Source organism: Vanacampus margaritifer, chromosome 10 (genome assembly GCF_051991255.1).
Source record: "Vanacampus margaritifer isolate UIUO_Vmar chromosome 10, RoL_Vmar_1.0, whole genome shotgun sequence".
NCBI lineage: Eukaryota > Metazoa > Chordata > Actinopteri > Syngnathiformes > Syngnathidae > Vanacampus > Vanacampus margaritifer.
This window is the reverse complement of record NC_135441.1, coordinates 16,802,254-16,817,204: the sequence shown is the minus strand read 5'-3', so window position 1 is coordinate 16,817,204 and position 14,951 is coordinate 16,802,254. Positions and strand designations below refer to the sequence as shown.

The following is a 14,951-nucleotide window of genomic DNA, read 5'->3' as shown; positions in this document are numbered from 1 at the left end:
AAAAACAGTGCAGACTCTGAAATTCCTAATTGATAATTATTTATCTTCTAATCTATTGCATCATCATCTAATAATGCTCCTTCACATTGTTTTTCTGTCCCCAAGATCTAAATCAGTACAGTAACAAAATGACTTGAATCATTAGTACCTCATGAACTATTTTTTTATTTTAGTTCACGAACATCCTTGAAGTAGAGCAACCAAATGACTGTTCAGTGATTTCATGAAGTAAAATTAAGCTGAGCTGACATTCCAAAGACAGGAACACCTGCAACGGAAAAGGTTCGACCCCTCTGGCAACCACACTTAATGATTAAAATAAAGCAGTGGTTTCGTGAAATAAATCATGCTGAGTTTATGTAAATTAAACAATCACATGAACACGATAATTGAAGGGAAATCAGCAGTTTATTCACTTTTGCACATTTCAGTCTTGCAATTCCTCTTCGTCCCGGCCAAACGTGATCTTGGCCAGTTTGGTATAGCAGTCAAAATGCCTGGAGCTGAGGTAGGTACCGAAAAGGGCCTGGAGGACAAGCACTGCCCTCATCTTCCTCAGGATCGGCCTGGAAAGGTCCATCCAGTACCGGAGGACGTTTCCCTTCTCCGGGATCGGCGCCGTGTTGTATCTGGACGCAAGGGCCATGTTGACAGGTAAGGCCAGGATGATGGGATACAATGTGCCACCCACTACGCCCACCAGTGCGCCTCTCATGAGCACGCAGCTTGGGCAATTGAGGTCACCGAGCAGGAGAGGGCTTGACACCGCGGCGTTGTAAAGGGTGTATGTCGTCATAAAGGGAATTACGGCCATCGAAAGGCTGGAGGTGATGGGCGCCTGAGTGACGTTCAGGGCTCGGCGGTACAAGCTGTTGGCAACCAGTCCGGCAAGCCCACCGTTTCCTCCCAGATAAACGGGGCCGTAAATGAATAAATTGCGGTCACCGTCGGGCAGTTTGTCGAAGTTCTTTGCCAACAATTCGGCGATCGTTGCTCGTGAAAGCGTCTTACCGGCAACGCCATCCTTTTCAACATATTCCGACATGGTCCCGGTTGTTTGAACACATTCAACGATGACCGGTGGGCTAAAGGGTACGATATGCGCTCAACGTGACATTTGTTTCGGGTGGTGTGTTTCCTCTACTGTCAAACAGGGCGCAGACATGTTTTACCCACAATGCAATGCGCATATGGAAAAGTTAATGTCCCCTGATAGTTGCCTTTCAGGATCCAAATCTTGTCATAAAATGCATACTCCAATGTTCTGTAATGGGAAAAAACTAAAATGATTACCTTTAATTATTCAATGCCACATTTTATATTAATATTGAAGCACTGACGAATATGAGGTGCCTGGAAGCTTAAACTCGAGATACTAAAATGATGCCCCACCTTCGTGGGCGTAGTTTGAAAATCACGTGACAGAGGAAAAAAATCTATTCAGCGACGACTCAACAGTCGCCATCTTTGAGAGAGATTCGTCGAAACTATTTTTCAGCTTTTGGTTGATATTTCTACATTAGTACCGTTAAAGTAAACCATTGTGACATACTTGTATTTCAAGTGAGGTAAGGTTAATCATTAAATATTTGAAAAGTGGTTGTTTCGGAGGATTAGTTATTTTTCCCGATTTGGAATGCTAAATTTAGCAAATTAGTTTCTAACGTCGACGCCTCGATGGCAGGGCCAACATGGCTGCTTGGCACTTAAGCTAAGCTAATGCTAACGTTGATAAATATCGAAGCTTTTATAGAATTGACATCTGCATGGCCATTTTAAACTGTGAATTAAATGCAGTTTTATTTAATTAAAACTGCGCCTATAAACTGGTAAATGTATCCATAAAACGTTTCTACGTCAAACGGGCCTAGTAAATGCATCGTGGCGGACTTACGATACAATGGCCGCCGTTGTTTGAATCTGTATAATTTTACTTGTACGTGCTGCTGTTAAGCGATTATTGCGCTTTCATTTCTTCTGAAATTGATTTGTCTTTAATAATGTTATAGATGCGCCATTGCACGCGAGTGTACTCTCCGGGTGTCTGGCTTGACGAGTACAGCTGGGAAGAAAGAATGGAGTATCGCAAACGGAAGGCCAGAGATTCGCACAGCAGCGAACGAGAAAACAAGTACAGAAGAACTCAGCGACACTACAAGACTAATGACGGGTAAAAATCATGTTCATGTCTTCATCAACGTTTGAACGCGTTGTTTGCTTGTTTTTACACGCAAAGCTGTGTTCTTATCTGTGGTCCCGGGTGCGTACAACTACGCATGCGCACAGGAAGTACTTAAAATGTAATCTGGTGCCATGGCTTCCATCCAGTTTAGGAGTCATTGAATTTCAGGGCTGTTTAAAAAAAAAAAAAAGTATTGTGCCGGACTTTGCACCCCTCTGTAAGAAGCCATTTTCCACTCATCTGAATGGTTTGCGTTCATCTTTGATATATATTTTTTAGGTTCTTCCTGGAGAACCGAAATTTAAACCACAGTGTGGACTCACGGGACAGGGAGACGTGGGAACACAGTTTAGACATGGCCTGTGCAGAGGACAGCCGTGACTACACCTTCAAGGACAGAGATCGGGACTGGCACCACTACAGCAAATCATCCGGGCGGAGCGGACGCAGTCGAAGAAGCAGACGAAGCAGACACAGAGACAGAAGGCACAGGCGAAGCTACTCTCGCCACAGGTCCTCCTCGGTATGAGTAACCTCTTTCTCTTTGCACTTCAGTCTGTATCACACACCATCAAAAGGGTCATTATCACTTGTGCTTAGCCAAGCTGCCATATAGATACAAAAACAATTTCATTGTAATAAAAATTAGGAACATAGCAGCTTAAAAGCTTGTGAAATCTAATGAATGACACTGTATTGCAAGAGTTGCAAAGAGATACATGTAAAAGACTTGTCACTAAAAGTTCATTTTTTTCCCTGCACTACTCTGAGAACGTCTCATCTGAAAATCTTGTTGCCATGTTTTTCTTCTGTAACGCACACTATGTGGTGGCTGGCGCCCAATTTCTCGATGGGGCCGAATTTGAATTTGCTGCTCCGTCCGATCGCCTGGCGGTGTTACTGAACGGGCCGAAACTATCCACCCCTTCACCTCCCCCCTCGGCCTGCTTGAATGAATGACGATGTCGCGTTGTGATGGCCTGGTGTCGGCTGGCTGACTGACTGATGGGTTATTGATGTGATGGCGGATTGCGGCGGTTCCGATGCAGAGGAGGAGCCATCGCCACAGGAGCAGGAAAAGATCCCGGAGTGTTGAGGATGATGGCGAGGGTCACCTCATCTATCACAATGGAGACATGCTGAAAGCGAGATGTATAGAATATATACCTTTTTTTCCTACTGATCACATTTGTTTCTTTCACTCTCTTGTCTGGTCTTTTTCTAAATATCAACTAGATAATGCATATTTGCGTTAGATGTAATTTTTAGGTTTGCTACTTCTCATATAATATTAAGCATTAAATTTAATGACACTTTGTGTCAAGCCTATTTAAATTAGTGTAGCTATTTAGTGCAATGAAGCAGCCAAAGGGCAGCGTTTGCCATGCCATTGCGTTGTTTCTAACTTTCCCTCTCTATTTTGTGTAGATGAGATTGTGTGTACTCTTGGAGAGGGTGCCTTTGGAAAGGTTGTCGAATGCCTTGATCATCTAAAGTAAGATTGCAATAAGGCTTACTCGTTGGCGTTAGTTTCCCACCAAATTGCAATTGTTTGCCTGTGTTCTAGCAATGGAGCTCGATTGGCTCTGAAGATCATAAAAAACATTGATCGCTACCGCGACGCAGCAAAGTCTGAGGTCGCTGTGCTCGAACATCTCAAGTCCCTCGACCCTCAAAGCAGATAGTAAGCGACGGCACGCCATGCTAATTGTTGCTAGCGGGGGCGCTCGGGATGCTTGACGTTGCTTTCTTTCTCAACAGCGCTTGCGTTCACATGCTGGACTGGTTTGACTACCACGGTCACATCTGCATTGGCTTCGAGCTGCTCGGCCTCAGCACCTACGATTTCCTCAAGGAGAACAACTTCGCTCCTTTCCCCATCGAGCACATCCGCAAAATGGCCTATCAGATCATTCGGGCTGTTAAATGTGAGTCACTGGCGGCACGTCCCACTTGGATGATTAATTTTGCATCTATTAATTTGATGGATGTCTTCTGCTTGCCTCTTTTCAGTTCTGCATAAACATAAATTGACTCACACAGACCTGAAGCCTGAGAATATCCTCTTTATTGATTCAGAATATTATCTGGCGTACAATCCAACAAAGGTAAACATACATTCACGTATACTTTATTGGGATTCTCAATGAGTGCTTGCTTTGTTGCTGCAGTTTAATCGACATGTACGTATTCTCATCCCTAGAAACGAGATGAACGGACATTGAAGAGACCGGATATAAAATTAGTGGATTTTGGAAACGCAACATATGAACACGAGCATCACACATCTGTGGTGTCCACACGTCATTACCGTGCCCCTGAAGTCATTTTAGGTATGTGGTCCTTGTGAAAACAGTGGTTCTTAACCTGGGTTCGGTGAGTCAGTCTCAGTGGTTCGGCAGATGCCAAGACACCCCCAGCTTGGCCATCATTGGCTGCAGGTGATCACGGTACATTGCTTGGCCTATCTGTGCTGCGGGAAATTTGGTGTGCTCAGTAGTCGACTTGTGATGGTACCTTGTGTGATTTCTTTATTATTGAAATCCCTTCGTACTATGTCAAGCAAAAAAGAAAAATTGCATAAGAAAAAGGGGTTCGTTGGATGTGCATAGGAAAGAGGAGGGGTTAAGAACCACTGCACTAAAACATCACCATAATTGGCTACTTTTCGTTGAGTGTACATTTTGTCGTTCAGACCTTGGCTGGGATCATTCGTGTGACGTGTGGAGCGTGGGCTGCATCCTCATCGAATACTACCTCGGTTCAACCCTTTTCCAGGTGCGTCCTTGCGAGGCTGTAAAAGTAAAGTGTTGTGTGTCCAAATCATTGGTCACGTTTTGTCTTTACCTCCAGACTCATGACAGCAAGGAACACCTCGCTATGATGGAGAGGGTCCTGGGCCCAATTCCGACAAACCTCCTTCAGAAAACCAGGTCAGGGACTGCTTTTGGAGGAGCGCCATTCTAAACACTTGTTGAATGTGTTGCTTTTGGTAACAAATGTTTGCCATACTGTTATTGTTGCACAGGAAGCAACGGTATCTCCACCGCAACAAGCTGGACTGGGATGTTGACAGCTCCGGTGGTCGATACATCAGGAAACACTGCAAACCACTCAGGGTGAGAATGAGAAGACAATGCATTGCATACATATGTAAATTATTATTTAAAAAAAAAATCTTTGTCCTTATCCCTCCTAAAGCGTTACATGTTGTCACAAAGCGAAGACCACCAGCAGCTATTTGACCTCCTGGAGAAGTTAATGGCGTACGACCCAGCTAAGCGCGTCACGTTGGATAAAGCGCTCCAACATCCGTTCTTCTCCTGCTACCACGAGAGCAGCAGTGCAAGCAGTAGCTCCAGCAAAAAGCACTGAGCCCCCGAAGTGTGTCGTCATGTGACACCTTCGGCAGGGCGCTCGGTTCCGACCTTGACGTCCTCACTCTCCAGGAGAGGGGAATGCACTTGACTGTATCAGTCCTCTGCCTTTGCCCAAGACTCATCTTAGCATAATGTCCATATTGAATACCCAACTAAAGTCTATTTATTTGCCATTCGGTCAGTACATGCTTTGATAAAGGTGTAGGTTTTTTGTTTTTGTTCACCATTGGTCCAATTTCCTAATAAGTCCCCATGTTGTTTTTGCATTGTACAGTTCATAATGGTAGTGTCATTAATTGTCCAATTAATACTGCGTGTCTCAGCAGCATTGTATTGTAAAAAGTTATGAGGCACAAAATGTTTGTACTGTACATAGGATCGATTCTGGTATTCTGGTCTCTTGTTTTGTTTTCTCAATAAATGAGAATTATGCCAAACACTGTTGAATGGATTCCTGTTTTTTTAACAATGCAGTTACCTCTCGAATACATAAGGTGGCAGCAAAATGCTTTTGGAAATACAACCTGACCACGCCTGGGAGGCAATTAGTTACTCGTGAACCTTATCAAAACTATACCGACTGTCCATCTTCAAGCAGGCCTACTCTTCACCTCTGGGGACAACTAAATTGTAAAGATTGATCATTTGTCAGACAGCAGATTAGATTGTCACAATTGGTAGTTATTGTCACTTTTGATGTTAATTACCACCTCAACATTAAATGTAACTAACTTGCCAATAGTATCAATACCGTACACCTAAAATGTTGGTCAGTGAACGCTTGAGGTGATAAATGGGAGGAGGGTTGTTAAAAGCAATCAGGCGTGTTGTGGCCAATCCGCTGTCTTCCTATCAACTGTCAAATCTGTGGCGTCCCACGTGGTGAGGGGCGGGCTTAACTTGAGTAGAACGTGCAACTTTTAATGAGGCAAACAATCACATGTGCTCCAGTGCTAGTCCCACTGAAGTCTAGGCAGGACATAAGACACTTTCAGCGCAGCAAGATCCACGTTAAGAGGCACTTCTGTACCCTTTTGGATCCGCAAGCATCTGAACACCTTGTGCACCTCCCGGTTCCAATACCGGACCTCTAAAAGCCCGTTGGAGGATGATGTGATTGTGTCACGCGTCAATTATAATCCACGGAGGCTTTTAAGGAGTATCACTTCCCAGACGCGTCATTTCCAACCTCATCTTTCTAAAGTAGGATTTCAGCATGGGATCTTTGCGCGACTCTGCCGGGGACAGCAAGTCGTCTGCGTGCCAGTGCGCACCCAAGTCCGCCGTCCACCGGTGGTCTCCCGGGGTCCCCGTGGTCTTGTGCATGCTCATGTCACTATGCTCCATCAGTGTGTGTCTGCTGATGAGCTTCAAGACCCTCCAGTTGGAGCAGAGACTGAAGATGGAAGTGGAGCGAGTGCCCACCTTCCACGCGGGGCACGGGAGTTTCCTCAACGAGGATGGGAGTCTGGTTCCGCAACTGAGCGCCTCCGTGGGGAAACTCGTGGAAGAGGTACTTGTCGGTTGTGGTACTTGAGACACACTCAGACCAGAACTTTTTTAAATGAGCCCAATCGTTCTAACATCTGGCTATTCTTCATGTTTTTTGTTGTTTTTTAAGCTCCAAATATTGGCATTAGCTTAGCAAACCATTGATCAACGCTCAGCTGGCCCTTTGATTTTGGGGTCCTAATTTCTGCCAATGTTAACTCAATCATGTCAGCAGAGGTGTACATTGTACGGAAGACTTTTTGCACATGTATTGTTTTTTTGAACATCTATAGGCAGCACATACAATAGTAGGTAGGGATTGATTTACGCAACATTTGAAGTGATAAGGCACCAAATCCGATACTGAATATCATCAGGGCTTACTAAAAGTAACATGCATTTACGTAATGCCAGCTGGTTCATTATTTGTGCAAAGTGCAACAACAAATAAAAATCATTTATCTATATAATACAGAATATTCTATCCATCCAATTTTCCAAACTGCTTATATTATACAAAAAAAGAAAACGATGTAACTTATCGGCGGTAAAAACAAATATAAAGTAATTACATTTGGAAACTGTGTAAAAATGTGCAAAAGCTTTAGTGAAGAAAGATGTAAATAAATCACCTAAATTGTAACATTCTACTTTTTTTTATGTTCTTCAGTTCTAATACAGGTGTTGACTTTGCTTCTGCGTGCTACTGATAATGGCATTAAGCCCTGTAATCAATAAAAACAGAAATACATGAAATCCTAACTAAAAATGCCTTATCAGCACAATATTATTATCATTTGCTAATGAGGTAGTCAGTGAGTGGAAATCCACGTACAGTTACTTCAACTTGTCCTTTTGTGTATTTTTCAGAAAGTCATGGTGCTGATACCAAAACTCCGAACAACTCGAGATCTTGGGCAAGAATGCGCCTGTCCTCCAGGTATGTGTCCTCACTGTAAAGTAACTGGACACTTGGCTGGTTCTTGCATCAGTGGCCCTGCGAAAGCCAGTTGCGTATTTGCCAGTGATGCTTTTGGAACTGGTCCGCGTGTTTCTTTTTCTGTGTTGGAGCCTTCAAGTATGTTCCGTAAGCTTTTATTGTGACAGCCGTCATCGAACACTCTCACTCCTGCCAGTGGGAGATGCTCGCTTTGATCCGTTTGGCTTCTTCCCGATGCAAAGAGGAGGGTGCGATCCACGCCGTGTAACTTACTCCCTCTCGCTCCCCTCCGAACTGAATGTAAAGTGATGATGTGAATGGTGATAAATGTATTAGAAGCTGGATCTTGAGGTGTATATGTTTGAGTCCTGACGAAGGACCCACCTTTCTGCTTTGTGAACTCCTGACGTGGCTATTTTGGGGGGTGTTATTTGTGAAAATGGTTAGTGTGAAAATAAGCCCCCCACCACCCTCCCCCATGTGGCACATATCAAAATAGTGCAGATTTATTTGTTTTAGATGCTTATCTGCAGATTTCGGGAATATTCTCTACTGGTTGCCCATTTTCTCCCGTTCTGCAACAGCTAGAACAGGTGAAAGTGTTCACAAGTGGAATTTCTGGCCTGTTGTCAACACATTCTGTTTTTAAGTGTGAGGTGGTGTTTGCCAAAATGGAGCCCTGCCGCCGACTGGCCGGACCTTTCACAGCCAAAGCTACTGATGCTTTTAACACAAGTACAACTGTATGCACCTCATAAAAAGTTGATTAGGACTGACCTGTTATTCCTTTTGCATGTATTTATTCAATTTTTACTACATCTCAGTATGGATCGGTGCTTTTATTGATTTCTTTGTGTAGGGGCGTCAAACTTCTTTTCATTTTTCAGGCTATGGTTTCCTTTGTGTAATAGCTAGTGATGAAAGTATGCCAAAAATAGTGATTCAACGGTTACAGTGCTATAATGCTAATGCTATAACATCAATATTTATGACATTGGCTTCATAGAGTAAGAGAGAAGCGGTGTAAGAATTAGCTTTTTTACGCTGCACTCATATTTGTCATTTCAAATCAGTTAAGATGTTTGCCGTTCTGACAAAAGTATATCGCTAGCCATGGTGTCCTTTAGCCAGAATCTGAGTGGCACTGTTTGTTTGGGAGGTTTCCCTCTTCCAACACAAGCTGATTCCAATCAACACGATCGTTATCAGGCTTATGCAGAGCTTCAGAGGTGGCAAATCCAGGTCCAGATTTAAAAACCCTACCACAGTTTGAATTTAGCCCCCAGTCCTAGCTGGTTAGCTAGCTCCCTAGCAAGTAAACATGCTCATTGGGTGCTAGCTAGCTAGCTAGCTAGCTCCCAAGCAGGTAAATGAGCACCTGTACTGTACACTATGTTCCTGGCAGCCATTGCAATCACATTTCAGGTCACCATGCACAAAACAGGATGACCAAACGACAGATCTGATTGGCGTGAATGCCTGACCAGATTTTGAAACTGTCCCAGAATTTGTGATTATTAAAGTGTAGGAATTACAACAGTTTGTATATGTGCCTCCTAATCGAAAGTAATTGGACAAATTAAAAATCATAAATCAAACATGATTTATTTTATTTTATTCTTTTAATAATACTTGGTTGCTAATCTAGCCTGAAGTCTGGAATCGAGAAACATCCCCATGCAAGACATTGGATTTTATCACTGGTGATCTCTATTGCAACTGTCTTCGGCTTCTTGCTGGTTCTTGGAGCATTTTTTTATTCAACTTCATCTTCAGTAAGTAAAATGCATGCTCAATTGAATTCAGGTCAGGTGAATGTCTGAATGACATGGCCATTGCAAAAATATTCCTCATCTTTTCCCAAAACGAAACTTGGTCACTTTCACAGTATGCTTCAGGTCGTTTCTGCAGTCTGCACTGCACTGTGAAGTTCTGAAGAATTTGTCTGACTATAAGCAGATAATACTGCGGGCCAGATGGGTCTTGAGTTTGACATCTTGCCAATACTATGAAATGTTTGTTTTTACTGAGCTGGCGTTGCTTTCATGCAAGAAATCAGCATTGTGATGAAAATTTTCTTGATGCATTTTCTGGTTGTTAGGGTTAGCAGTGGTGTTTTGTTTCGTTCCAACTATTGCTGCTCTGTGCGCCAGAGTGCCCGTGGACTTAATATGTTTTCATGTCTCAACAATTAGATTGCTCAATAAAGCGTTGTTGGCGTTTCTCAGAAAATTGTACTGGCTTGTTTGTTTGCTCAGGGCAGGAAATATGTGCGTGGGTACTCTTTGTTTTTATTTGTGAGGCTCACAAGTGAAAAATGTTTGAAGTGGCATTTGCTGGACTTGACTTGCGTGCGTCCCGTAAATTGAAGCAAAGTCTTTGAGAGGCCGACCTGAGCTTCTCTCTTAACACGACACTGTAAGAGGAGAACCTCCTCTCCCTTTTAGCACCAGATCATACCACTTGAAACCCGAAGCTCATCTCCGAGGCATCCGCGCCGCTTGCGTGCGTGAGAGCTACAGTACCACATGCAACACGAGTGGCATTTACTTGCCCTGCCACATCAGGCCAACAGGGGGCAGCATTCCAACCACATCGCTCTCCTGTCATTGCTGCTGGTTATGTCATTGGCATAAAACTTTTACAACAGCCGTTTTGTTCCAAAAGCTCAAGACACTCCTTTGATAAGAAAGCTTTTTGTGACATTTATCTTGTTTCCTATCAACCTTCGTGACACTTTTACACTTGCACGAACAACCAGCCAGCAGTCGCCAAGGCAAACACACTGCAGTGCTTCTTACAAGCTTCAGGTGTTTGCCATTAACACCCGCTTCGCACGCGCGTGCGCGCACACACACATTCAGTACTTGCAAATGGAGACAAACAGTGCTCCAGTCTGGGCTAATTACAACCATGTGAGCGTTGTGTGTCCCGGTGCATTGTCATCGTTGCCATTTGCTTCTAGAAGCTCTTTAACAGGTCTGATTCAGCGAGGGGGGGGGGGGGGGTTGTGTTGATGCCACCCACTCTTGGGCACACATCAATTTTAAATGCCAGGCAGAGCCAATTATTAATTCTAATGGGGGAGTGTTGTGACTCATTCAGTTAAAAGTCTTTTCCAAAAATGCCCATGACATTTGGATGACTCCCACATCGACCTACAGTCATTCCAGTGCAGCTCCCAAGCAGGACAGACACTTTTGATTAAGTCTCAGCTTGTGGTCCAACATTATATTCTGTACATTCCAAAACAGATTCTCCAATCACATAAAAATAACATTTAACTCATTTGCTCCCCACAACATATCCTAATGTTCTATTTTAAATATTCCCATGGTCCCAAAAACGTATTTATACGTTTTTTTAAATGCTAGACGCAGGGGTGGCCAAGTTCGGTCCTTGATAGCCACTATCCAGCCTGTTTTCCATTGATCTCTCCACTAACACACCTGATTCATGATCAGGATCGTTGTCAGGCTTCTGCAAAGCTTGCTGATGAGCTGATCATTAGAATCAGCTGCGCTGAAGGAGGAAGACATGGAAAACAGGCTGGATAGTGGCTCTCGAGGACCGAACTTGGCCACACCTGTGCTAGAGCATAGAGAAGGCTTTTATGCAGCCTCTGACCTGATGAGGTCGCTTTTAAGAAATGGTCGTTATTACAAAAATTGCCAGCAGGTGGCAGCAGAGTATAAGAGATCAACCAGGGCCATGTTGCAACAAGCTCTTTTCCCCAGTGTTTTGAACAGGTTTGTGAATAATGATGAAACTAATGCTAGTTAATGCAAAACGGAAGAAACGGGTACAAATATACTTTTTTTCCTGGTGAAAGAAGAGACTCTAATCTTTCTTTTGGTAGGTTCCATGTTTTTATAGCAATAGAACACAATATTCTGTGGGCCTTGCAAAATCAGTCAAAATCCAGGAAAACAACCAGGAGCAAAGGGGGTTGCTTCAGTGAAAATTGCTGGGAATGAGTTAAATGGGAAGTCAACCTCCCCCAAAAAAGTCTTGACAATAATATGTTCTATGCAGCCCCACTAGTCTAAATACGGTATTCTGGTTAATATTGCATTAGTGGAATATGAATAAAAAAAATGTTTTAATCAATATAAGAAGGTGGCCATTTTGTCACATTATGTCGAGTGAAAATGACATCACTGTTTCCCAGGTCTCAGGTAACAACCAATCACAGTTCACCTTCACAAAACAGGCGAGCTGTAATTGGTCGTTGCCTGAGCCCTGAGCAACTGTGATGTCATCTCCAGTCGATAGCAAATGGCAAAATGGCCGCCTCATGAGATGGATCAAAACGGCTGGATTTTGCTGCATATTAATTCATATTCCACTAATATAATATTAATCAGAATGTCATTTTTAGACCAGTGAGGTCACATATATTATTATTGTCCAGAAATGTTTACGGTTGACCTCCCCTTTTAAGAAAATAATAAAGCAATAAACTGATCTTTAATTTTCACCGTAGTCTATGGAGGACATTCAACCGGTCATTTGCCCATGCCTGTGAGTCATAGTTCTCGCCCTTCAGTGTGGATAGGGCATCCAAGTGTTTGGTGTTAGTATGCGTGGGGGCATGAGGTCAGACCCCCGACTGTGTGGTCAGATCTATTTCCATCAGATAAGAGCTCATTAACACACTGAATGGCAACACAGACCTCCAGATAAGAATGTTTGTGTGTATTTGTATAATGGAGAGGGCATGTCCGTGGCGGGGATCCTTGACACCCAACATAAGAAAATAAGATAAAGTTTCTTGTCCTGTTTTCTGCAAGCGTGGCCTCCCCACACCGATTGTGCGACGCTGAATTGGCCGCACACAATGAGCCCACCATCTCGCCGGTCTCCAGCTCACCTCGGAGGCAGAGGAGGGGGGGGCATGGCGCGCTTCCTGCTCCCCTGCCTGGAGTTGGAGACGGAGGCAAAGCCGGCTTTAGGGGCAGACTGAGACCCAGGATGGGGTCGACAACCCCCCTGAGCTGCATTTGTTTTTAAAGCCATAATAAATCAGGCAGGAAACTCGCCTCAAGTCAGCCAATGTTACGCCACAGGAAGAATACGCTGGCCATAATAAGGGTCATTAATGGCCATTTGAAAAGTGGAAATGCAGGAAATTAGTTTTTATCAGGTGTTCTCACTTAAGATTTGTTAAACTTTATGACTGTTTAAGGAATACATTTGGTTTGTTCTGTCATTCTCCTAACTGAAACATTATCAAGACTTATTTTTTTTTCATTCATACTCAGTGGCCAAAACATTAGGTACACTGGTATGGTCTTTCAGACCAAGGGCTGGTTCAAAAACAATCAACTTTTATTAAAGGTTTGCAAGGCTTGGAGAAAATGAAATTCTTCCTACGTTTCCCTTCACAGACTTAAAAATAAGTGGATGATGACCTCATGAAACAGACACAGAAACAGACAAAAAAATTAAATGCAGTTTATGTGTGAAAATCACACATCTGGCATTATAAAATGCATACAATACATAAAAATACGATACATACTTTTATTTTCCTAATTTTACCAATTTCATTTTATTCGGTATACTAATGTAATGAGATCCAAAACCCAGAGCTAGTATGCACAAATCTGACTAAAGATAAAAAATACTAAATTATGATTGTCATTTTCAGCAATGCATTGGCTCATCAATATTTTTTTATTATTGTGGTTGCAGTTTGCAGTGTTAATTGAACTGGACTTCAATAACAAACCCATACTGTAGTTAAATCAAAATCTTTCAGACTGCCTCTGACTAACCCTAGTGTGAGCGGAGTGTGAAATGTAAAGCCCACGGTGTCATCAAACCAATTTGAGCAGCACAGTATGACGACATCTGCTGCGATGGCAAGGCGCCTCCAATTGAATTCTTGAAATTGGCAAAGTGGCAAAATCTCAGTTTTTTTACTTCCTGGTTGCCTGTTATATCAGCACTTCCAAATATGGGCATGCTGGCAACCGGTCATTCCATGTTTCCATGTGGCTCCTTAACTCATATGCTTCCAAAACGTATAACTCCGTTCTATTTTTAATGTTTTAAGTGTCCCAAAGACGTATTCATACGTTTTTATGTTGTTTTTTTATGCTAGAGCATACAGAAGGCTTTTATGCAGCCTCTCAACTGTAGAGAACGGCTGAGGAAATGTTAGTTATTACAAAAACGGCCAGCTGGAGTAAAAGAGATCAACCAAGGCAATGTTGAAAAAAAGCTAATTTCCCCCCACACTTTTATACAGATTTGTGAATAATGATATTCTAACGCGAATTGCTGCAAAACGGAAAAAGATAGAAATATACTTTTTTCCTGATGAAAGACGAGAATCTAATCTTTCTTTTGTTATGGTCCATGTTTTTCTAGTAACAGAACAAAATATTATGTGGCCCTTGCAAAATCAGTCAAAATCCAGTAAAACAGCCGGGAGCGAAGGCGATTGCTTCGGTGAAAATGGCTGGGAGTGAATGAGTTAATGAGCGAGTGCAGTGTGAAAAGGGCTAAGCACACAGCAATCACCAATTATTGATTTTGCCAGGCATATATTTATCTCATTGCGTGTAGCCGCAGCGGCTGAACACTTATGTAAGTTTTGAATGTATAGGAAGGTGAATCAATCAAGTGTGAAAAGGGCTCCCACGAGGTCACTTTACTGCTTGAGCTGTTGCTCAGGGCCTTGAGAATCATTCTCTTATCTTGCTTTTTTTTTTTTTTTTGCTTTATTTTGAATGATGATGTTGGAACACTTGCCAAAGTGTGCGTGCAGTTTATTTGCAGAAGACCAAGGGACCACTTGAACAGTTGCGGGTATTTAGCTTGGCGATGTTTCTGGTGGTGTCCGTGTCTTGGAAGTTGGCTCGGACACAACGGGTGTGCTTTTTTTTTAAGGGTTGATCAAATTCTAACTAACCTGCTAACTGTGAGTGAATAATAGGTTTGCGTACTT

The 14,951-nt window shown here is 42.9% G+C and overlaps 3 protein-coding genes across 3 annotated transcripts in view; 2 read left to right on the top strand and 1 right to left on the bottom strand.

Moving 5' to 3' along the window:
- Window positions 1–389: 389 nt before the first annotated feature.
- On the bottom strand, window positions 390–1,419 carry tmem126a (transmembrane protein 126A). The gene has a single exon (XM_077577317.1). The coding sequence runs from the start codon at window positions 1,043–1,045 to the stop codon at window positions 428–430; it is 618 nt and encodes a 205-aa protein (XP_077433443.1). The 5' UTR covers window positions 1,046–1,419; the 3' UTR covers window positions 390–427.
- clk4b (CDC-like kinase 4b) lies at window positions 1,414–5,999 on the top strand. Its single transcript, XM_077577315.1, has 13 exons — window positions 1,414–1,568; window positions 2,010–2,170; window positions 2,462–2,705; window positions 3,232–3,334; window positions 3,611–3,677; window positions 3,750–3,866; window positions 3,944–4,110; window positions 4,196–4,290; window positions 4,386–4,515; window positions 4,878–4,960; window positions 5,036–5,115; window positions 5,211–5,301; window positions 5,384–5,999. The coding sequence occupies exons 2-13, from the start codon at window positions 2,010–2,012 to the stop codon at window positions 5,555–5,557; spliced, it is 1,512 nt and encodes a 503-aa protein (XP_077433441.1). The 5' UTR covers window positions 1,414–1,568; the 3' UTR covers window positions 5,558–5,999.
- Window positions 6,000–6,505: 506 nt separating this feature from the next.
- Window positions 6,506–14,951, top strand: part of col23a1b (collagen type XXIII alpha 1 chain b) — a 123,542-nt gene continuing 115,096 nt past the window's right edge. The window contains 2 exon segments of the mRNA XM_077578727.1: window positions 6,506–7,075; window positions 7,924–7,993. Coding sequence (XP_077434853.1) covers window positions 6,779–7,075; window positions 7,924–7,993 — 367 coding nt within the window. The 5' untranslated portion in view covers window positions 6,506–6,778.

Bases quoted from the DNA above. Each gene is read 5' to 3' on its own strand.
- tmem126a (XM_077577317.1), bottom strand. From the start codon at position 1,045: ATGTCGGAATATGTTGAAAAGGATGGCGTTGCCGGTAAGACGCTTTCA.
- clk4b (XM_077577315.1), top strand. From the start codon at position 2,010: ATGCGCCATTGCACGCGAGTGTACTCTCCGGGTGTCTGGCTTGACGAG. The intron at 4,961-5,035 runs GTGCGTCCTTGC...CTTTACCTCCAG, and splicing joins TCGGTTCAACCCTTTTCCAG to ACTCATGACAGCAAGGAACA. The intron at 5,116-5,210 runs GTCAGGGACTGC...ATTGTTGCACAG, and splicing joins AACCTCCTTCAGAAAACCAG to GAAGCAACGGTATCTCCACC.